This window comes from Bombina bombina, chromosome 9, assembly GCF_027579735.1.
Source record: "Bombina bombina isolate aBomBom1 chromosome 9, aBomBom1.pri, whole genome shotgun sequence".
NCBI lineage: Eukaryota > Metazoa > Chordata > Amphibia > Anura > Bombinatoridae > Bombina > Bombina bombina.
In genome coordinates, this window is record NC_069507.1 from 127,272,355 (window position 1) to 127,296,865 (window position 24,511).

At 38.4% G+C, this 24,511-nt stretch overlaps 1 protein-coding gene across 1 annotated transcript in view; it reads left to right on the top strand.

Annotated features, from left to right (window-relative positions):
• LOC128640449 (lysine-specific demethylase 2A-like) overlaps window positions 1–24,511 on the top strand; it is a 153,494-nt gene that overhangs the window by 36,420 nt on the left and 92,563 nt on the right. Inside the window, exons 3-4 of the mRNA XM_053692928.1 lie at window positions 23,412–23,527; window positions 23,620–23,746. Coding sequence (XP_053548903.1) covers window positions 23,412–23,527; window positions 23,620–23,746 — 243 coding nt within the window. The remainder of the gene's footprint in view (window positions 1–23,411; window positions 23,528–23,619; window positions 23,747–24,511) is intronic.

The following is a 24,511-nucleotide window of genomic DNA, read 5'->3' on the forward strand; positions in this document are numbered from 1 at the left end:
TCGCGGGGGCTGAAAATGCTTCATTTTATTGTGTCATTCTTGGCGCGGACTTTTTTGGCGCAAAAATTCTTTTCCGTTTCCGGCGTCATACGTGTCGCCGGAAGTTGCGTCATTTTTGACGTTATTTTGCGCCAAAAATGTCGGCGTTACGGATGTGGCGTCATTTTTGGCGCCAAAAGCATTTAGGCGCCAAATAATGTGGGCGTCTTATTTGGCGCCAAAAAATATGGGCGTCGCTTTTGTCTCCACATTATTTCAGTCTCATTTTTCATTTGCTTCTGGTTGCTAGAAGCTTGATGTTTGGCATTTTTTTCCCATTCCTGAAACTGTCTTATAAGGAATTTGATCTATTTTGCTTTATATGTTGTTTTTTCTCTTACATATTGCAAGATGTCTCACGTTGCATCTGAGCCAGAAGATACTACAGGAAAACCACTGCCTGCTGGATCTACCAAAGCTAAGTGTATCTGCTGTAAACTTTTGGTAGCTATTCCTCCAGCTGTTGTTTGTAATAATTGTCATGACAAACTTGTTAAAGCAGATAATATTTCCTTTAGTGATGTACCATTGCCTGTTGCAGTTCCCTCAACATCTAAGGTGCAGAATGTTCCTGATAACATAAGAGATTTTGTTTCTGAATCCATAAAGAAGGCTTTGTCTGTTATTTCTCCTTCTAGTAAACGTAAAAAGTCTTTTAAATCTTCTCTCTCTACAGATGAATTTTTAAATGAACACCATCATTCTGATTCTTTGGACTCTTCTGGTTCAGAGGATTCTGTCTCAGAGATTGATGCTGATAAATCTTCATATTTATTTAAGATGGAATTTATTCGCTCTTTACTTAAAGAAGTACTAATTGCTTTAGAAATAGAGGATTCTAGTCCTCTTGATACTAATTCTATACGTTTGGATAAGGTTTTTAAAGCTCCTGCGGTTATTCCAGAAGTCTTTCCTGTTCCTAATGCTATTTCTGCAGTAATTGCTAAGGAATGGGATAAATTGGGTAATTCATTTACTCCTTCTAAACGTTTTAAGCAATTATATCCTGTTCCGCCTGACAGGTTAGAATTTTGGGACAAAATCCCTAAAGTTGATGGGGCTATTTCTACCCTTGCTAAACGTACTACCATTCCTACGTCAGATGGTACCTCGTTTAAAGATCCTTTAGATAGAAAAATTGAATCTTTTCTAAGAAAAGCTTATCTATGTTCAGGTAATCTTCTTAGACCTGCTATATCATTGGCTGATGTTGCTGCAGCTTCAACTTTTTGGTTGGAAACTCTAGCGCAACAAGTAACAAATCGTGATTCTCATGATATTATTATTCTTCTCCAGCATGCTAATAATTTCATCTGTGATGCCATTTTTGATATTATTAGAGTTGATGTTAGATTTATGTCTCTGGCTATCTTAGCCAGAAGAGCTTTATGGCTTAAGACTTGGAATGCTGATATGGCTTCTAAATCAACTCTACTTTCCATTTCTTTCCAGGGAAACAAATTATTTGGTTCTCAGTTGGATTCTATTATTTCAACTGTTACTGGTGGGAAAGGAACTTTTTTACCACAGGATAAAAAGTCTAAAGGTAAAAACAGGGCTAACAATCGTTTTCGTTCCTTTCGTTTCAACAAAGAACAAAAGCCTGATCCTTCGTCCTCAGGAGCAGTTTCAGTTTGGAAACCATCTCCAGTCTGGAATAAATCCAAGCCTGCTAGAAAGGCAAAGCCTGCTTCTAAGTTCACATGAAGGTACGGCCCTCATTCCAGTTCAGCTGGTAGGGGGCAGGTTACGTTTTTTCAAAGAAATTTGGATCAATTCTGTTCACAATCTTTGGATTCAGAACATTGTTTCAGAAGGGTACAGAATTGGTTTCAAGATGAGACCTCCTGCAAAGAGATTTTTTCTTTCCCATGTCCCAGTAAATCCAGTGAAAGCTCAAGCATTTCTGAATTGTGTTTCAGATCTAGAGTTGGCTGGAGTAATTATGCCAGTTCCAGTTCCGGAACAGGGGATGGGGTTTTATTCAAATCTCTTCATTGTACCAAAGAAGGAGAATTCCTTCAGACCAGTTCTGGATCTAAAATTATTGAATCGTTATGTAAGGATACCAACGTTCAAGATGGTAACTGTAAGGACTATATTGCCTTTTGTTCAGCAAGGGAATTATATGTCCACAATAGATTTACAGGATGCATATCTGCATATTCCAATTCATCCAGATCATTATCAGTTCCTGAGATTCTCTTTTCTAGACAAGCATTACCAATTTGTGGCTCTACCGTTTGGCCTTGCTACAGCTCCAAGAATTTTCACAAAGATTCTCGGTGCCCTTCTGTCTGTAATCAGAGAACAGGGTATTGTGGTATTTCCTTATTTGGACGATATCTTGGTACTTGCTCCGTCTTTACATTTAGCAGAGTCTCATACGAATCGACTTGTGTTGTTTCTTCAAGATCATGGTTGGAGGATCAATTTACCAAAAAGTTCTTTGATTCCTCAAACAAGGGTAACCTTTCTGGGTTTCCAGATAGATTCAGTGTCCATGACTTTGTCTTTAACAGACAAGAGACGTCTAAAATTGATTACAGCCTGTCGAAACCTTCAGTCTCAATCATTCCCTTCGGTAGCCTTATGCATGGAAATTCTAGGTCTTATGACTGCTGCATCGGACGCGATCCCCTTTGCTCGTTTTCACATGCGACCTCTTCAGCTCTGTATGCTGAACCAATGGTGCAGGGATTACACGAAGATATATCAATTAATATCTTTAAAACCGATTGTTCGGCACTCTCTAACGTGGTGGACAGATCACCATCGTTTAATTCAGGGGGCTTCTTTTGTTCTTCCGACCTGGACTGTAATTTCAACAGATGCAAGTCTCACAGGTTGGGGAGCTGTGTGGGGATCTCTGACGGCACAAGGAGTTTGGGAATCTCAGGAGGTGAGATTACCGATCAATATCTTGGAACTCCGTGCAGTTTTCAGAGCTCTTCAGTTTTGGCCTCTTCTGAAGAGAGAATCGTTCATTTGTTTTCAGACAGACAATGTCACAACTGTGGCATACATCAATCATCAAGGAGGGACTCACAGTCCTCTGGCTATGAAAGAAGTATCTCGAATTTTGGTTTGGGCGGAATCCAGCTCCTGTCTAATCTCTGCGGTTCATATCCCAGGTGTAGACAATTGGGAAGCGGATTATCTCAGTCGCCAAACGTTGCATCCGGGCGAATGGTCTCTTCACCCAGAGGTATTTCTTCAGATTGTTCAATTGTGGGGGCTTCCAGAGATAGATCTGATGGCCTCTCATCTAAACAAGAAACTTCCCAGGTATCTGTCCAGATCCCGGGATCCTCAGGCGGAGGCAGTGGATGCATTATCACTTCCTTGGAAGTATCATCCTGCCTATATCTTTCCGCCTCTAGTTCTTCTTCCAAGAGTAATCTCCAAGATTCTGAGGGAATGCTCGTTTGTTCTGCTAATAGCTCCGGCATGGCCTCACAGGTTTTGGTATGCGGATCTTGTCCGGATGGCATCTTGCCAGCCATGGACTCTTCCGTTAAGACCAGACCTTCTGTCACAAGGTCCTTTTTTCCATCCGGATCTGAAATCCTTAAATTTAAAGGTATGGAGATTGAACGCTTGATTCTTGGTCATAGAGGTTTCTCTGACTCCGTGATTAATACTATGTTACAGGCTCGTAAATCTGTATCTCGAGAGATATATTATAGAGTCTGGAAGACTTATATTTCTTGGTGTCTTTCTCATCATTTTTCTTGGCATTCTTTTAGAATACCGAGAATTTTACAGTTTCTTCAGGATGGTTTAGATAAGGGTTTGTCCGCAAGTTCTTTGAAAGGACAAATCTCCGCTCTTTCTGTTCTTTTTCACAGAAAGATTGCTATTCTTCCTGATATTCATTGTTTTGTACAAGCTTTGGTTCGTATAAAACCTGTCATTAAGTCAATTTCTCCTCCTTGGAGTTTGAATTTGGTTCTGGGAGCTCTTCAAGCTCCTCCGTTTGAACCTATGCATTCATTGGACATTAAATTACTTTCTTGGAAAGTTTTGTTCCTTTTGGCCATCTCTTCTGCTAGAAGAGTTTCTGAATTATCTGCTCTTTCGTGTGAGTCTCCTTTTCTGATTTTTCATCAGGATAAGGCGGTGTTGCGAACTTCTTTTGAATTTTTACCTAAAGTTGTGAATTCCAACAACATTAGTAGAGAAATTGTGGTTCCTTCATTATGTCCTAATCCTAAGAATTCTAAGGAGATATCATTGCATTCTTTGGATGTTGTTAGAGCTTTGAAATATTATGTTGAAGCTACGAAATCTTTCCGTAAGACTTCTAGTCTATTTGTTATCTTTTCCGGTTCTAGGAAAGGCCAGAAAGCTTCTGCCATTTCTTTGGCATCTTGGTTGAAATCTTTAATTCATCTTGCCTATGTTGAGTCGGGTAAAATTCCGCCTCAAAGAATTACAGCTCATTCTACTAGGTCAGTATCTACTTCCTGGGCGTTTAGGAATGAAGCTTCGGTTGACCAGATCTGCAAAGCAGCAACTTGGTCCTCTTTGCATACTTTTACTAAATTCTACCATTTTGATGTATTTTCTTCTTCTGAAGCAGTTTTTGGTAGAAAAGTTCTTCAGGCAGCGGTTTCAGTTTGAATCTTCTGCTTATGTTTTTTGTTAAACTTTATTTTGGGTGTGGATTATTTTCAGCAGGAATTGGCTGTCTTTATTTTATCCCTCCCTCTCTAGTGACTCTTGTGTGGAAAGATCCACATCTTGGGTAGTCATTATCCCATACGTCACTAGCTCATGGACTCTTGTTAATTACATGAAAGAAAACATAATTTATGTAAGAACTTACCTGATAAATTCATTTCTTTCATATTAACAAGAGTCCATGAGGCCCACCCTTTTTTGTGGTGGTTATGATTTTTTTGTATAAAGCACAATTATTCCAATTCCTTATTTTATATGCTTCGCACTTTTTTTCTTATCACCCCACTTCTTGGCTATTCGTTAAACTGATTTGTGGGTGTGGTGAGGGGTGTATTTATAGGCATTTTAAGGTTTGGGAAACTTTGCCCCTCCTGGTAGGAATGTATATCCCATACGTCACTAGCTCATGGACTCTTGTTAATATGAAAGAAATGAATTTATCAGGTAAGTTCTTACATAAATTATGTTTTCCTCCTGTCCGTCGGTCGAATGACTGGGGTGGGCGGAGCCTAGGAGGGACTATATGGCCAGCTTTGCTGGAACTCTTTGCCATTTGCCAATATCCCACAAGTAAGGATGACGCCGTGGACCGGACACACCGTTGGAGAAAGTAATTTATCAGGTAAGCATAAATTCTGTTTTTAAACCACAAATCTCTACATTGTTTAACTAATTGTTATGGAGAGGGATAGAGGATGAACAATGTGAAGGAATCCAAAGTAGGTCCTCATGGGTAACATAAGAAGGGAGCGAAGCTTGTTCTAGTTCAGATCAATGGGTTGAAGGAGGGAGGAGCCCCAAGCAGTGGCAATCAAAGTCATCACCACTTCATAGTATAATCTTACATTAGGGAGGCCAAGGCCTCCGAAATAAGTTGGACACTAGGATATTTGCAGCAATCCTCTGCCTCATCCAGTTCCAAACATATGTATTTACCATTGATTGAAATGTATTTAAAAGGGACACCAGGTGTTTAATTGAGAGGCATCTGAAGAGATGGGTAAGTTTTGTGCATTGCATTATCTTAATGCCAACAATCCTACCATACCAAGAGACCTCATTTCTTTTTGAGCTAAGATCTCTGTGCATCTGACTTAGTAAAGAATTATAGTTCTTATAGAAAGAAAGAGGCCGCCGCGCGGCACTTAACGCGTAAGGACACACCCCTTTTTCCGCTTCCTGTGTTAGTATGTTTGTACAGCGGCTGTAAACCTGGAATAAATTTCCGACTAATGTGTTTTGAAAGACCAAGTGTGCTGCCTTTCTTTCTATATGATTTACCGGATCAACTCTTCCCTTCTACTTGGTGAGCACCTCTCAATACCAGCCACTCTTTGAAGACTTCCTGTTGTTTTGTTTGGGAGTTCGCCGCTTTTCCTGGGGGCTGCCTTGGAGCCGCGCTGCTTTCTTTCTATCATTATAGTTCTTATCAATGATGAGGAGGTCATAAAAGAGAAAGAAAGACACTGTCAGTATATTTATGAAAATCTTAGTAGTACTATCCAAATAATATATCAGCTTATGGCAGGGTTATAAACACAATACAAATAATAATTTTCCTTAAAAATAGAAACCCTAATCAACCATGCATCTACTAGACCATACAATTAATATAAATATCTGAATTCTTTTATTTAGTTAATATCCATGAACATATTGAAATATATTTGCAATAAAAAGAAATATGAAATAAATATATATTCGCTTGAAAACTATTTAAATATGCTATGCAAAGTTCATACACGCTTATCTTTAAAATCAACCTTATTTATAAATAACCTTTAACATCCAAGCAATATAATTCTAAACTGTGCTCTTAAACAATAGGATATATATATATATTCTGCTATTTAACTGCAATTTATCCTAATACAATAATTTACAGTATCAGAACTTGCACAGATGAATTACTTAACAAATCAGATACAGATTTAAACAATATATAGGCTGTGAAATGCTAACTTGAAAAACACACTGCTTCTTTAAATCTTTTAACTGTACTTTAAACTGCAGTGACTTTAAAATATCACATGTAATTGGCAGCCCTTTTCTTATACTTTACCAAAATGATGTTCAGCTTCAAGACTTTTCCCACCTCATATAAAATAAGTGTAATTGCAATGGAAGAGGAGAAGTATGGCCCACTTTGTTTTTATAGTTTGACTGTGTCCCACGCAAACAGTTTCAGTCAGTTACAAAACTCAGCAGCCAGTGTCCTTTTTTCCCTTCTGCATACAACTTATTGTCTAATCATAGGTGTGAAATATGGGTGGCCCTTCGAAACCTTGTCCCTCTATTGGATAATTGGAATACCTTATATTTAACAGCCAAAAGGCTTTCTGGCTGTAGTTCTCCCATGGCAACACCGGGTGGCAGCAGTCATACAAACAACCAGCACAGAACAAATGCAGCATGACAAAAAAAAAAAATACAGCTATACATTTAAACATCTTTCTTTAAAATGTGTAATAACTACCATAATTTTCTTCATATTAATAGGTTCACAATACCAATCGCAGCTGGGTAAGATCACATTACCTCTCTGGTCATTTTGATATGAAACATGTGTGTAACATTATTTATATTGTATTATATTAATTTATACTGCCAATTATTCTGAAATTAATGGCATTTATACATTCTAATATGTTTTCTTTCACTTAATATAATATGTTCTATGTCTCCGACAATTTCTGCATATATGAATTGATGCCTGCAATAGAAATGGAAACAATTATTAGAAATGATCTAAGCATTCATATGTCTATGGTTCATCTGAAATAAGATTAAGTATTATTAATCATTTACTTTTAGGTCCACAAATATTCTTAAAAACCAGAGGCTAAGTAAGACCTTTTATGTTTTCAAAACATATATATCATTTCTATGTATATCTGAATTTATTTCCTATATAAATATCCCCTGCAGCAATTATCTATTTAATATAATGTGTTTAATTTCAATATATATAGCATGAATCATTTTAAACATACATGGAAAACTGGCATTGTTCCCTTTGCAAAATCTATTTAATTCTATTTGTGTCACCTTCCCCCTAGCTGTGTGTTTGCAACACATCTTACTTTGAAATCACAAGATTTAGGTGACAAATTCCAGAGAGCTCCCAAGCATATTCTCCACCCAAAACACAGATCATTTATTCTAAATAATCAAAGGGGTTTCCTGTAAGTACTATGCTTATCCAACTATTTTAGATTTTATCCTTTTAAGTGATTGTGTTAAATTGGGTAGACCAAATGTCTTAGAGTCATAAAACTCTGCATATAGTCAAATGAGCATGGTCACTGAGTTAGTTCCTTTTGGAAAATGTCTGTGTGCTCACACAGCAGGAGGTGGTGTTTCAAAGCTATGCTGATTTCCAATCCTGATAAACGTGTATTCACCCAGCTCCCATCTGGTAGGGGTTTTTTAGTTAAATCCTGACATCAGAATTTCTATTCTATAGCACATCTGATAAAATAGACGGCTTCATATATACACACGTCCTTTTTATATTATTTCATTTACGTATATATATTAGTGTATATATATATATATATATATATATATATATATATATATATTATGTCATTGACCTTTACCCTGACAACACCTAAGTGTTTTAAACCATCAAGTGACCACTTGAAGCTGTACTTTTGTTTATAATTAAGGGTGGACCGAGGTAGGCCCAACAGATATGCTTCAGTTTTTTTAATGTTTAATTTGTATTAGGATAAGTTACCAAACCAATTTGGAAGATCCAGAAGGGCAGACAGGGAAGTTTCCTGTTAAGTATTAAGCATTGGTTAAGTAATTGGCGAATAAAGCTAATTTTTGGTTCATATCATGGATTAGGAGGCCCTGGCATTCTGGAGGCTTTCGAATAGCCACCGCAAGGGGCTTAACAGTAGATAAGAAAGCTGGCACCCCTGCCTGGTGCTGTTGCAAATGTCAATAGTCGGTGAGCAAAAGTCTACCCCTCTGATCCTTGCTTAGGGGGAAGCATATTGGACACTAATTGTAGCCTTTTGCCTACCAAGCATGTTTTTGTAATGCAAGTGCAACAAACCTTTACTCCCAACTCACCATGTAAAAAGCCTTCTCGACATCCATTGACATTGTGAGAAGAGGGAGGTCTAATGCAGAGGCTTCAGAAAAGATATTTAGGAGGCTGTGACTGTTATCAGTATCCCGTCTCCCTACCAAAAATCCCACTTGATCCAGGTTTATGATAGAGGGAAGTTTAGGACTCAGTCTTAATACCAGAATCTTCACGTAGAGCTTAAAGTCAAGGTTTATTAATGAAAAAGGTCTAAAAGGTTACCATTTTGTATGGTCATTTCCTTCCTTAGGGAAAGTGACTTCTAAAAACTCGGGCAAAGGTACCCTTATCAAAGGCCAAATTGAAAAATCTTAAAAGGATTGGGGCCAGCTCTTAAGAAAATGTTCTGTAAAAAGGGACGTAATTCTATCTGGGCCAATTTAATAGCCAGCAGGCGGTCAGCCCTATTCCCTTTATAATAGAGTTGGTGAAAGGATTGTAGGTTATCTTGAACTCTCTTCACCTCCCTAAGAGCAATTTCTTTCCTAAGACGACAGATTTATTTTGTTATCGGGTGAGTTGGTGTTTGTTTGTCACATCTAGGCTTTGAAGATCCGAGTAAAGTTGGGCTAAAGTTTGTCCAGCTTTTTTCCACATTAGGAAGGCTTTCTTAAGAAAGTGTCCTCTAAGAAATGCTTTCATCGTTGCCCATAAGGTTGAATTATTAGTATCTCCTGTATCGTTCAGCGAAATAAGTTCTAGTATATTTCAGGAGGTTTCCCCAAACAATGTGCCAGATATCAGAGACATGACATTTCCAACAAGGGTTTCCTCTAGAAAGAGTAGGAATAGTATTCTAAGGTGACCATGTCAGACCAGGGGCATATAGTTATTTTAGGGGGAGATACATTTGTCCAATAACCAGGAATTGCAGAAGAAGCAGTCCAATCTAGAATAAGACAATTTGGGTTTTGAAAAATAAGGTATATTCTCTCTCGGTGGTAGATAAACATCTCCATGAATTATGTAGATTGTATTGAAACATGCGATTACAAAATTGCTTGGGAGGCAGTGCTTCTGTCAGTTCTATGTTTCGAAAGTTTTTAATCCATAGATGGGTCCCATACTAAATTGATCTCTCCACCCATTAGTAACTGGCCTTTCAAGACCATCTATTAGGGGGAGTAGCTTTTTCAAAAATTATATCTGGTTTGATTTGGGAGCATATCGGGAAACAAGTGTAAATTGTATATAATCTAGTTTACATATCATAATAAGGAATCTGCATTTACGGTCCCTCTCAATATAGTGTACATCACACAATACCGATCTATCAATGAGTATCACTTCCCCTCCCTTTCTCAGTAGGGTAGGCGGGCTTTACACAGATTGGGAAGGTTTTAGAGTTGCAAAAAAAAGAGTCCAGTGAGTTTTCTGAACAATGGCTATCTTGATGTCATGCATTAGAAGGTACCCAGCAAGTAGACTTCACTTAGTGGGGGAAATTAATCCCTGGGTATTTAAGATGGCTAATTTGATCAACACCATTGTTAAAGAGAGAGGTAAATATGGACTCGACCTCCAGAAGAGAAGGGGAAAAAAAAGGAAAAAGGGGGAATAAGGGGGTTGGGGAACAGGATAAAAATATAAATAACAGGATATACCCCCTTAATCTAATAAATAATAGGCAGATAAAGGCTTGTGACACAATAGCAAGGCCGTTATGTGTTCTAGGTGCAGGATAAGACAGTCTAGATTAGAAAAAGAAAATGGTGGGGGGTCATCAAAATTCGCATCCCCCCGCCAGCTCTACAAGAAATAGAATAAACATCAAATACAAATGTACAAAATAGACCATTAATGTAAGTAAGACACGGCACAAAATCGTTGGCAATAAAAGGTCAAAACTGCTCATAATTATGAGCCAGTGGCGTAGCCTTTATTATAACTAAACCTATGTTAAATCTGAAAACCATCCTAGCATTTGAACAAATGCATAACATTCAAATAAAATAAAACACATATTATAGTAGGGGGTACAACGGCCCTTATAGCAATGAAGAGGGGGAAAAAAAAAAGGAAAGGATGAGAGTTTCCGGGTTAGAGGAGAAGTGTATAGTAAGTATTAATACAATAGGAGTTAGCAAGAGAGAGAGAGAGAAACGCGTAAGGACACACCCCTTTTTCCGCTTCCTGTGTTAGTATGTTTGTACAGCGGCTGTAAACCTGGAATAAATTTCCGACTAATGTGTTTTGAAAGACCAAGTGTGCTGCCTTTCTTTCTATATGATTTACCGGATCAACTCTTCCCTTCTACTTGGTGAGCACCTCTCAATACCAGCCACTCTTTGAAGACTTCCTGTTGTTTTGTTTGGGAGTTCGCCGCTTTTCCTGGGGGCTGCCTTGGAGCCGCGCTGCTTTCTTTCTATCATTATAGTTCTTATCAATGATGAGGAGGTCATAAAAGAGAAAGAAAGACACTGTCAGTATATTTATGAAAATCTTAGTAGTACTATCCAAATAATATATCAGCTTATGGCAGGGTTATAAACACAATACAAATAATAATTTTCCTTAAAAATAGAAACCCTAATCAACCATGCATCTACTAGACCATACAATTAATATAAATATCTGAATTCTTTTATTTAGTTAATATCCATGAACATATTGAAATATATTTGCAATAAAAAGAAATATGAAATAAATATATATTCGCTTGAAAACTATTTAAATATGCTATGCAAAGTTCATACACGCTTATCTTTAAAATCAACCTTATTTATAAATAACCTTTAACATCCAAGCAATATAATTCTAAACTGTGCTCTTAAACAATAGGATATATATATATATTCTGCTATTTAACTGCAATTTATCCTAATACAATAATTTACAGTATCAGAACTTGCACAGATGAATTACTTAACAAATCAGATACAGATTTAAACAATATATAGGCTGTGAAATGCTAACTTGAAAAACACACTGCTTCTTTAAATCTTTTAACTGTACTTTAAACTGCAGTGACTTTAAAATATCACATGTAATTGGCAGCCCTTTTCTTATACTTTACCAAAATGATGTTCAGCTTCAAGACTTTTCCCACCTCATATAAAATAAGTGTAATTGCAATGGAAGAGGAGAAGTATGGCCCACTTTGTTTTTATAGTTTGACTGTGTCCCACGCAAACAGTTTCAGTCAGTTACAAAACTCAGCAGCCAGTGTCCTTTTTTCCCTTCTGCATACAACTTATTGTCTAATCATAGGTGTGAAATATGGGTGGCCCTTCGAAACCTTGTCCCTCTATTGGATAATTGGAATACCTTATATTTAACAGCCAAAAGGCTTTCTGGCTGTAGTTCTCCCATGGCAACACCGGGTGGCAGCAGTCATACAAACAACCAGCACAGAACAAATGCAGCATGACAAAAAAAAAAAATACAGCTATACATTTAAACATCTTTCTTTAAAATGTGTAATAACTACCATAATTTTCTTCATATTAATAGGTTCACAATACCAATCGCAGCTGGGTAAGATCACATTACCTCTCTGGTCATTTTGATATGAAACATGTGTGTAACATTATTTATATTGTATTATATTAATTTCTACTGCCAATTATTCTGAAATTAATGGCATTTATACATTCTAATATGTTTTCTTTCACTTAATATAATATGTTCTATGTCTCCGACAATTTCTGCATATATGAATTGATGCCTGCAATAGAAATGGAAACAATTATTAGAAATGATCTAAGCATTCATATGTCTATGGTTCATCTGAAATAAGATTAAGTATTATTAATCATTTACTTTTAGGTCCACAAATATTCTTAAAAACCAGAGGCTAAGTAAGACCTTTTATGTTTTCAAAACATATATATCATTTCTATGTATATCTGAATTTATTTCCTATATAAATATCCCCTGCAGCAATTATCTATTTAATATGTGTTTAATTTCAATATATATAGCATGAATCATTTTAAACATACATGGAAAACTGGCATTGTTCCCTTTGCAAAATCTATTTAATTCTATTTGTGTCACCTTCCCCCTAGCTGTGTGTTTGCAACACATCTTACTTTGAAATCACAAGATTTAGGTGACAAATTCCAGAGAGCTCCCAAGCATATTCTCCACCCAAAACACAGATCATTTATTCTAAATAATCAAAGGGGTTTCCTGTAAGTACTATGCTTATCCAACTATTTTAGATTTTATCCTTTTAAGTGATTGTGTTAAATTGGGTAGACCAAATGTCTTAGAGTCATAAAACTCTGCATATAGTCAAATGAGCATGGTCACTGAGTTAGTTCCTTTTGGAAAATGTCTGTGTGCTCACACAGCAGGAGGTGGTGTTTCAAAGCTATGCTGATTTCCAATCCTGATAAACGTGTATTCACCCAGCTCCCATCTGGTAGGGGTTTTTTAGTTAAATCCTGACATCAGAATTTCTATTCTATAGCACATCTGATAAAATAGACGGCTTCATATATACACACGTCCTTTTTATATTATTTCATTTACGTATATATATTAGTGTATATATATATATATATATATATATATATATATATATATATATATATATATATATATATTATGTCATTGACCTTTACCCTGACAACACCTAAGTGTTTTAAACCATCAAGTGACCACTTGAAGCTGTACTTTTGTTTATAATTAAGGGTGGACCGAGGTAGGCCCAACAGATATGCTTCAGTTTTTTTAATGTTTAATTTGTATTAGGATAAGTTACCAAACCAATTTGGAAGATCCAGAAGGGCAGACAGGGAAGTTTCCTGTTAAGTATTAAGCATTGGTTAAGTAATTGGCGAATAAAGCTAATTTTTGGTTCATATCATGGATTAGGAGGCCCTGGCATTCTGGAGGCTTTCGAATAGCCACCGCAAGGGGCTTAACAGTAGATAAGAAAGCTGGCACCCCTGCCTGGTGCTGTTGCAAATGTCAATAGTCGGTGAGCAAAAGTCTACCCCTCTGATCCTTGCTTAGGGGGAAGCATATTGGACACTAATTGTAGCCTTTTGCCTACCAAGCATGTTTTTGTAATGCAAGTGCAACAAACCTTTACTCCCAACTCACCATGTAAAAAGCCTTCTCGACATCCATTGACATTGTGAGAAGAGGGAGGTCTAATGCAGAGGCTTCAGAAAAGATATTTAGGAGGCTGTGACTGTTATCAGTATCCCGTCTCCCTACCAAAAATCCCACTTGATCCAGGTTTATGATAGAGGGAAGTTTAGGACTCAGTCTTAATACCAGAATCTTCACGTAGAGCTTAAAGTCAAGGTTTATTAATGAAAAAGGTCTAAAAGGTTACCATTTTGTATGGTCATTTCCTTCCTTAGGGAAAGTGACTTCTAAAAACTCGGGCAAAGGTACCCTTATCAAAGGCCAAATTGAAAAATCTTAAAAGGATTGGGGCCAGCTCTTAAGAAAATGTTCTGTAAAAAGGGACGTAATTCTATCTGGGCCAATTTAATAGCCAGCAGGCGGTCAGCCCTATTCCCTTTATAATAGAGTTGGTGAAAGGATTGTAGGTTATCTTGAACTCTCTTCACCTCCCTAAGAGCAATTTCTTTCCTAAGACGACAGATTTATTTTGTTATCGGGTGAGTTGGTGTTTGTTTGTCACATCTAGGCTTTGAAGATCCGAGTAAAGTTGGGCTAAAGTTTGTCCAGCTTTTTTCCACATTAGGAAGGCTTTCTTAAGAAAGTGTCCTCTAAGAAATGCTTTCATCGTTGCCCATAAGGTTGAATTATTAGTATCTCCTGTATCGTTCAGCGAAATAAGTTCTAGTATATTTCAGGAGGTTTCCCCAAACAATGTGCCAGATATCAGAGACATGACATTTCCAACAAGGGTTTCCTCTAGAAAGAGTAGGAATAGTATTCTAAGGTGACCATGTCAGACCAGGGGCATATAGTTATTTTAGGGGGAGATACATTTGTCCAATAACCAGGAATTGCAGAAGAAGCAGTCCAATCTAGAATAAGACAATTTGGGTTTTGAAAAATAAGGTATATTCTCTCTCGGTGGTAGATAAACATCTCCATGAATTATGTAGATTGTATTGAAACATGCGATTACAAAATTGCTTGGGAGGCAGTGCTTCTGTCAGTTCTATGTTTCGAAAGTTTTTAATCCATAGATGGGTCCCATACTAAATTGATCTCTCCACCCATTAGTAACTGGCCTTTCAAGACCATCTATTAGGGGGAGTAGCTTTTTCAAAAATTATATCTGGTTTGATTTGGGAGCATATAGGGAAACAAGTGTAAATTGTATATAATCTAGTTTACATATCATAATAAGGAATCTGCATTTACGGTCCCTCTCAATATAGTGTACATCACACAATACCGATCTATCAATGAGTATCACTTCCCCTCCCTTTCTCAGTAGGGTAGGCGGGCTTTACACAGATTGGGAAGGTTTTAGAGTTGCAAAAAAAAGAGTCCAGTGAGTTTTCTGAACAATGGCTATCTTGATGTCATGCATTAGAAGGTACCCAGCAAGTAGACTTCACTTAGTGGGGGAAATTAATCCCTGGGTATTTAAGATGGCTAATTTGATCAACACCATTGTTAAAGAGAGAGGTAAATATGGACTCGACCTCCAGAAGAGAAGGGGAAAAAAAAGGAAAAAGGGGGAATAAGGGGGTTGGGGAACAGGATAAAAATATAAATAACAGGATATACCCCCTTAATCTAATAAATAATAGGCAGATAAAGGCTTGTGACACAATAGCAAGGCCGTTATGTGTTCTAGGTGCAGGATAAGACAGTCTAGATTAGAAAAAGAAAATGGTGGGGGGTCATCAAAATTCGCATCCCCCCGCCAGCTCTACAAGAAATAGAATAAACATCAAATACAAATGTACAAAATAGACCATTAATGTAAGTAAGACACAGCACAAAATCGTTGGCAATAAAAGGTCAAAACTGCTCATAATTATGAGCCAGTGGCGTAGCCTTTATTATAACTAAACCTATGTTAAATCTGAAAACCATCCTAGCATTTGAACAAATGCATAACATTCAAATAAAATAAAACACATATTATAGTAGGGGGTACAACGGCCCTTATAGCAATGAAGAGGGGGAAAAAAAAAAGGAAAGGATGAGAGTTTCCGGGTTAGAGGAGAAGTGTATAGTAAGTATTAATACAATAGGAGTTAGCAAGAGAGAGAGAGGGAATTTTTTTAAAGAAATAGGGAGGGTTAGTCATACCAGGAAACACTAGGAGAACAGCTGGGAAGTTTATAAACACCCCCCTCACACACACACACACTTTATTTGATAAGCATATTAAAATCCACACAAACAGGTAAAGGGATCCATATGAAAACAGCACGTTTTAGTGCCAGCAGCATCACAGGTCACTGAGGAGAGGAAGTGAGGCCTTGCAGATTGACTGATGTGTAAAAAATTCATGAGTCCACAACCGCTGTACTGAAGTATATTTTACAAATAAGATTGAGTTGACTGGTCACTCAGTTGTTACCTCCCTGTAGACCGGAGTCGAAGATACCGTACCAGATTCAGTTAGCACTCTTTCCCTCAAGCATGTATAGTGAACCATTTCCAAAAGGGATTATTACAATTGCATATGAGGCTATCGGGACTAAGAACTTCCATAGAACCCGCTCTCAGGAGAATGAGTTGAAGAGGAATATTCTGTTAAAGAAATCATTGCTATTTTCCTTTTTGTCTCTTCGAGAAAGGTGTTTAGCCGTAAAGTCTTAGTCATAAAACCTATCATTTTTCTTTCATGATGCATATAGAACTTTCCAATTTTACGTTTATTATCAAATTATTTCTTTCATGTAATTGGCAAGAGTCCATGAGCTATTGACATATGGGATATACAATCCTACCAGGAGGGGCAAAGTTTCCCAAACCTCAAAATGCCTATAAATACACCCCTCACCACACCCACAATTCAGTTTTACAAACTTTGCCTCCTATGGAGGTGGTGAAGTAAGTTTTGTGCTAAGATTTCTACGTTGATATGCGCTTCTCAGCATTGTTGAAGCCCGATTCCTCTCAGAGTACAGCGAATGTCAGAGGGACATGAAGGGAGTATCACTTATTGAATACGATGATTTCCCTAATGGGGGTCTATTTCATGGGTTCTCTGTTATCGGTCGTAGAGATTCATCTCCTACCTCCCCCTTATTCTGACGAAAGGAACAAAAATGGTTAGAAGCCTTATATTTACCCTTAGGTTTTTAATCCTGAGGCAGAAAAACTCCCATCGCCCAGTGACAGTTGAAATAATAGAATCCAACTGAGAACCAAATAAATTATTACCTTGGAAAGAAAGAGATAGTAATCTAGATTTAGATGTCATATCACCATTCCAAGATTTAAGCCACAAAACTCTTCTAGCTAAAATAGCTAAGGACATGGATCTAACATCAATTTCTCCAACATAGGTGTGTCCGGTCCACGGCGTCATCCTTACTTGTGGGATATTCTCTTCCCCAACAGGAAATGGCAAAGAGCCCAGCAAAGCTGGTCACATGATCCCTCCTAGGCTCCGCCTACCCCAGTCATTCTCTTTGCCGTTGTACAGGCAACATCTCCACGGAGATGGCTTAGAGTTTTTTAGTGTTTAACAAGAAGGATTGGAAAAAGGGGACATTGTCCTGGCCTTTCTCAGATCTCACGGATGGAAAGTGAACGTAGAAAAGAGTTCTCTATCTCCGTCAACAAGGGTTCCCTTCTTGGGAACAATAATAGACTCCTTAGAAATGAGGATTTTTCTGACAGAGGCCAGAAAAACAAAACTTCTAGACTCTTGTCGGATACTTCATTCCGTTCCTCTTCCTTCCATAGCGCAGTGCATGGAAGTGATCGGTTTGATGGTAGCGGCAATGGACATAGTTCCTTTTGCGCGCATTCATCTAAGACCATTACAACTGTGCATGCTCAGTCAGTGGAATGGGGACTATACAGACTTGTCTCCGAAGATACAAGTAAATCAGAGGACCAGAGACTCACTCCGTTGGTGGCTGTCCCTGGACAACCTGTCACAAGGGATGACATTCCGCAGACCGGAGTGGGTCATCGTCACGACCGACGCCAGTCTGATGGGCTGGGGCGCGGTCTGGGGATCCCTGAAAGCTCAGGGTCTTTGGTCTCGGGAAGAATCTCTTCTACCGATAAATATTCTGGAACTGAGAGCGATATTCAATGCTCTCAAGGCTTGGCCTCAGCTAGCGAGGGCCAAGTTCATACGGTTTCAATCAGACAACATGACAACTGTTGCGTACATCAACCATCAGGGGGGAACAAGGAGTTCCCTAGCGATGGAAGAAGTGTCCAAAATCATTCTATGGGCGGAGTCTCACTCCTGCCACCTGTCTGCTATCCACATCCCAGGAGTGGAAAATTGGGAAGCGGATTTTCTGAGTCGTCAGACATTGCATCCGGGGGAGTGGGAACTCCATCCGGAAATCTTTGCCCAAGTCACTCAGCTGTGGGGCATTCCAGACATGGATCTGATGGCCTCTCGTCAGAACTTCAAAGTTCCTTGCTACGGGTCCAGATCCAGGGATCCCAAGGCGGCTCTAGTGGATGCACTAGTAGCACCTTGGACCTTCAAACTAGCTTATGTGTTCCCGCCGTTTCCTCTCATCCCCAGGCTGGTAGCCAGGATCAATCAGGAGAGGGCGTCGGTGATCTTGATAGCTCCTGCGTGGCCACGCAGGACTTGGTATGCAGATCTGGTGAATATGTCATCGGCTCCACCTTGGAAGCTACCTTTGAGACGAGACCTTCTTGTTCAGGGTCCGTTCGAACATCCGAATCTGGTTTCACTCCAGCTGACTGCTTGGAGATTGAACGCTTGATCTTATCGAAGCGAGGGTTCTCAGATTCTGTTATCGATACTCTTGTTCTGGCCAGAAAGCCTGTAACTAGAAAGATTTACCACAAAATTTGGAAAAAATATATCTGTTGGTGTGAGTCTAAAGGATTCCCTTGGGACAAGGTTAAGATTCCTAAGATTCTATCCTTCCTTCAAGAAGGATTGGAAAAAGGATTATCTGCTAGTTCCCTGAAGGGACAGATTTCTGCCTTGTCTGTGTTACTTCACAAAAAGCTGGCAGCTGTGCCAGATGTTCAAGCCTTTGTTCAGGCTCTGGTTAGAATTAAGCCTGTTTACAAACCTTTGACTCCTCCTTGGAGTCTCAACTTAGTTCTTTCAGTTCTTCAGGGGGTTCCGTTTGAACCCTTACATTCCGTTGATATTAAGTTATTATCTTGGAAAGTTTTGTTTTTAGTTGCAATTTCTTCTGCTAGAAGAGTTTCAGAATTATCTGCTCTGCAGTGTTCTCCTCCTTATCTGGTGTTCCATGCAGATAAGGTGGTTTTACGTACTAAACCTGGTTTTCTTCCAAAAGTTGTTTCTAACAAAAACATTAACCAGGAGATTATCGTACCTTCTCTGTGTCCGAAACCAGTTTCAAAGAAGGAACGTTTGTTGCACAATTTGGATGTTGTTCGCGCTCTAAAATTCTATTTAGATGCTACAAAGGATTTTAGACAAACATCTTCCTTGTTTGTTGTTTATTCCGGTAAAAGGAGAGGTCAAAAAGCAACTTCTACCTCTCTCTCTTTTTGGATTAAAAGCATCATCAGATTGGCTTACGAGACTGCCGGACGGCAGCCTCCCGAAAGAATCACGGCTCATTCCACTAGGGCTGTGGCTTCCACATGGGCCTTCAAGAACGAGGCTTCTGTTGATCAGATATGTAGGGCAGCGACTTGGTCTTCACTGCACACTTTTACCAAATTTTACAAGTTTGATACTTTTGCTTCTTCTGAGGCTATTTTTGGGAGAAAGGTTTTGCAAGCCGTGGTGCCTTCCATTTAGGTGACCTGATTTGCTCCCTCCCTTCATCCGTGTCCTAAAGCTTTGGTATTGGTTCCCACAAGTAAGGATGACGCCGTGGACCGGACACACCTATGTTGGAGAAAACAGAATTTATGTTTACCTGATAAATTACTTTCTCCAACGGTGTGTCCGGTCCACGGCCCGCCCTGTTTTTTTTAATCAGGTCTGATAATTTATTTTCTTTAACTACAGTCACCACGGTACCATATGGTTTCTCCTATGCAAATATTCCTCCTTAACGTCGGTCGAATGACTGGGGTAGGCGGAGCCTAGGAGGGATCATGTGACCAGCTTTGCTGGGCTCTTTGCCATTTCCTGTTGGGGAAGAGAATATCCCACAAGTAAGGATGACGCCGTGGACCGGACACACCGTTGGAGAAAGTAATTTATCAGGTAAACATAAATTCTGTTTTTGATAATATCAAAAATTGCATCACAATAAAATGATTAGCATATTGCAAAAGGCGAATAATGCTAGATAAGTCAGAATCCAATTCCTGTTGCGCTAAATTCTCCAACCAGAAGGTTGATGCAGCCACAACATCAGCCAAAGAAATTGCAGGTCTGAGAAGATGACCTGAATATAAATAGGCCTTTCTTAGATAAGATTCAAGCTTCCTATCTAAGGATCCTTAAAAGGAAGTACTATCTTCCATAGGAATAGTGGTACGTTTAGCAAGAGTAGAAATAGCCTTCCTCTCATCTAAACAAGAAACTTCCCAGATACCTGTCCAGGTCCAGGGATGTTCAGGTGGAAGTAGGGGATGCGCTGACACTTCTTTGGTGTTATCATCCTGCTTACATTTTCCCGCCTCTAGTTCTCCTCCCAAGAGTGATCTCCAAAATCATCATGGAACAATCATTTGTGTTGCTTCTGGTTCCAGCATGGCCACACAGGTTTTGGTATGCGGATCTGGTTTGGATGTCCAGTTGCCCGCTTTGGCCACTTCCGTTCGGCCAGACCTACTATCCCAAGGTCCGTTTTTCCATCAGGATCTCAAATCATTAAATTTGAAGGTATGGAAATTGAACGCTTACTACTAAGTCATAGAGGTTTCTCTGACTCAGTGATTAATACTATGTTACAAGCTTGTAAATCTGTTTCTAGAAAGATTTTTTATAGAGTTTGGAAGACTTACATTTCATGGTGTTCTTCTCATAAATTCTCCTGGCATTCTTTTAGAATTCTTAGAATTTTACAGTTTCTTCAGGACGGTTTGGATAAGGGTTTGTCTGCAAGTTCCTTGAAAGGACAAATCTCTGCTCTTTCTGTTTTAGTTCACAGAAAGATTGCTATACTTCCTGATATACACTGTTTTGTACAGGCTTTAGTTCTTATTAAGCCTGTTATTTAATCAATTTCTCCTCCTTGGAGTCTTAATTTGGTTCTGACGGCTTTACAGGTTCCTCCATTTGAACCTATGCATTTTTTGGACATTAAACTACTTTCTTGGAAAGTGTTGTTCCTTTTGGCCATCTCTTCTGCTAGAAGAGTTTCTGAGTTATCTGCTCTTTCTTGTGAGTCTCCTTTTCTGATTTTTTTCATCAGGATAAGGCAGTTTTGTGGACTTCTTTTTAATTTTTACCTAAGGTTGTAAATTCTAACAACATTAGTAGAGAAATTGTTGTCCCTTCCTTGTGTCCTAATCCTAAGAATTCTTTGGAAAGTTCCTTACATTGTTTTGATGTGGTAAGAGCTTTGAAATATTATGTCGAAGCTACTAGATTTCAGGAAGACTTCCAGTCTATTTGTTTTATTTTCTGGTCCTAGGAAAGGTCAGAAGGCTTCTGCTCTTTCCTTGGCTTCTTGGTTGAAACTTTTGATTCATCAAGTTTATTTTGAGTCGGGTCAGGCCCCGCCTCAGGGAATTACAGCTCATTCTACTAGATAAGTCTCCACTTCGTGGGCTTTAAAGAATGTAGCTTCAGTTGATTATATTTGCAAAGCGGCAACTTGGTCCTCTTTGCATTCACTTACTAAATTCTACCGTTTTGATGTATTTGCTTCTTCAGAAGCAGTTTTTGGTAGAAAAGTTCTTCAGGCAGCTGTTTCAGTTTTATTCTTCTTTTGATTTAAGTTTTTTTCTTTCAAATGAAATAAACTTATATTTTTGGGTTGTGGATTAATTTTTTTTCAGCAGATTATGGCTGTTTTTATTTTATTCCCTCCCTCTCTAGTGACTCTTGAGTGGAGATCCACATCTTGGGTATTGATATCCCATATGTCACTAGCTCATGGACTCTTGCCAATTACATGAAAGAAAACATAATTTATGTAAGAACTTACCTGATAAATTCATTTATTTCATATTGGCAAGAGTCCATGAGGCCCACACTTTTTATGGTGGTTATGATTTTTTGTATAAAGCACAATTATTTCCAAATTTCCTTTGTTGATGCTTTCTACTCCTTTCTTTATCACCCCACTGCTTGGCTATTCGTTAAACTGAATTGTGGGTGTGGTGAGGGGTGTATTTATAGGCATTTTGAGGTTTGGGAAACTTTGCCCCTCCTGGTAGGAATGTATATCCCATATGTCACTAGCTCATGGACTCTTGCCAATATGAAAGAAATTAATTTATCAGGTAAGTGCTTACATAAATTGTTTTTTCTTGTTATCCTTTTTGAAAAGCAGTTAGGTAAGTTTAGGCGTGTACCTGGAGTACTATATGGTAACTGGTTTACAACAATACTATATGTTAGTAAGAGCACTAGATGGCATCACTTTCATGTGCTCCAGACATGCACGCTACCTATCTAGATATCTCTTCAACAAAGAATAACAAGAACAAAGCAAATCTGATAGAAGTAAATTGGAACTTTTTAAAAAAAAATTGTATTGTCTGAATCGTGAAAGAAATTTTTGGGGTTTTATGTTGCTTGAATAGATGGTCAATATGTGCCTGTCTTAACTTTTTCCCTCCCATTTTCTTATGGTCTCTACAGCTTTGTTATTTGATAACACAGGTTATTGGCTTATGGACTCTCACCACCTTATGAAACAAAACAAAATTTATGCTGATAAATTAATTTCTTTCATGGTGGAGAGAGTCCACGAGACCAACCTTTTTTATGTTTTTTTTTCCAGTTGGCATCCCTTTTCATATGCACTTCATTTACCCAGCTTTGTCCTTTCCTATTATTTTTTCCTTTTCTTGGCTTTACACTAGGTTACCAGAGAGATGAAAGGGATATAAATCTTGTGGAATGTTGGGTTTCTTTGCCGCCTCCTAGTGGCCAAGAGGTTATGGATTGTGGACTCTAGACCACCATGGGAAAAAAAAAAGTATCGGGTAAACAGTTTTTTTTCTTCTTCTATGTTTACTGTAAAATATTAGATTTTTACTAAAGGAACACTATTTAATATCCCTTTTAAGTATCAACCTTTCTGTACAGAAAAAGAGAAGGCACATCTGTATAGATAGATTAGATGTCTGCTCTGTCTGCAAGGTCAGATCATTTAAATGGATTGTATTTTCAATGAGCAAAAGCAAATATTTTCTTATTCAAAAAAATAAACCTAAAGGAGTAATTTCCCATACATTTTATACTCTGCAGCTGGTATAACAAGTAATTGGGAACACATTAAGGGGAATACAATTTTACAGCACAGTGTCCCTACGATCATCTGTTTTTATCATTGGATTCAAATCATAGTGCAGACCATTTTATTGTAAAGTCTTATTCTTGTACTGTTTGTCAAAGGGTGGATTCATGCTGTGTACACACCGCAGGACACCCTGGTATTTGGAGGGAATTTTCTGCACAGCTTTAACATACCAATGCAACTGCGAATATACAGCATTGAAGATAGGACAAGGGTAAGTGTAGGCTTTCTTTAAAGCTCCTGCTGAATGAAGTGTGTTGTCTCTCTCCAAACTTGTTTATATTAATGATAACTTCTTCTCTTCAGGTTCCCACTAAATTCCGCTACCCATTTTATTATGAGATGTGCTGGTATGTGCTAGAAAGATATGTCTATTGTATGACACAAAGGTCGCACCTGACGAAGGACTTTCAGAGGGAATCTTTAAGCATGGGTAAGTGTCTGTTGTTCACACCTTCAAAATGGCATGCTAGGACCTGGAATACAGAAAACTGCTTGATACAATTGTGTGAGATTGTCAACACCAGTGTAACTGAACAATTATGTGTCAAACACGCTTTTTTTTTTAAACAGTTTATTACAAAAATATTGGGATCTCCCACTGGTCTTTCAATGGGACTTGTTTTTTTTATATTGCCTAGCCGCCAGTGGCGAGACAGCATTATTTCAGGAGGCCTCTTGGAGGTCAAAATAGAGTAGTCTTGCCCACACTAATATGGGCCAAAAAAAAACCTTTAACGATTAGCGACTTACAGGATACGTCATGGCCGTTAAGGGGTTAATACATCTTAAGGTGATATGAAGTTTTGCATGCATTTGGGGTGAGCCAAGAAAATTGCTTTAATTTGCAACTCTATTACTTTCATAGGATGGTCCATAAGCCATCACATGTGGGATTACACTTCAGTCCACTAGGAGGACGCAGAAACACCCCTACATTCCAGTTTTAATTCCTCCCACTTTCTCATAAACCCTCAGTCAAATGTTTGCTTCCAAGATGGAGTGAAGTAAATTCTGACAAGCTGATCTACAAGATATAGAATGGGGTTCTCTATCTTACTTGAGACCCTATTTCCTCCGCAGAGAGGTAGACAGGAGTTTGCATCCTGGCAGTGAGAATATTCTTCCAGTGAGAAGATGTCGCAGACCTCCCAGATAAAATGTGGATTTATCCACCAATCTTTTTGCTTAGAGTGGA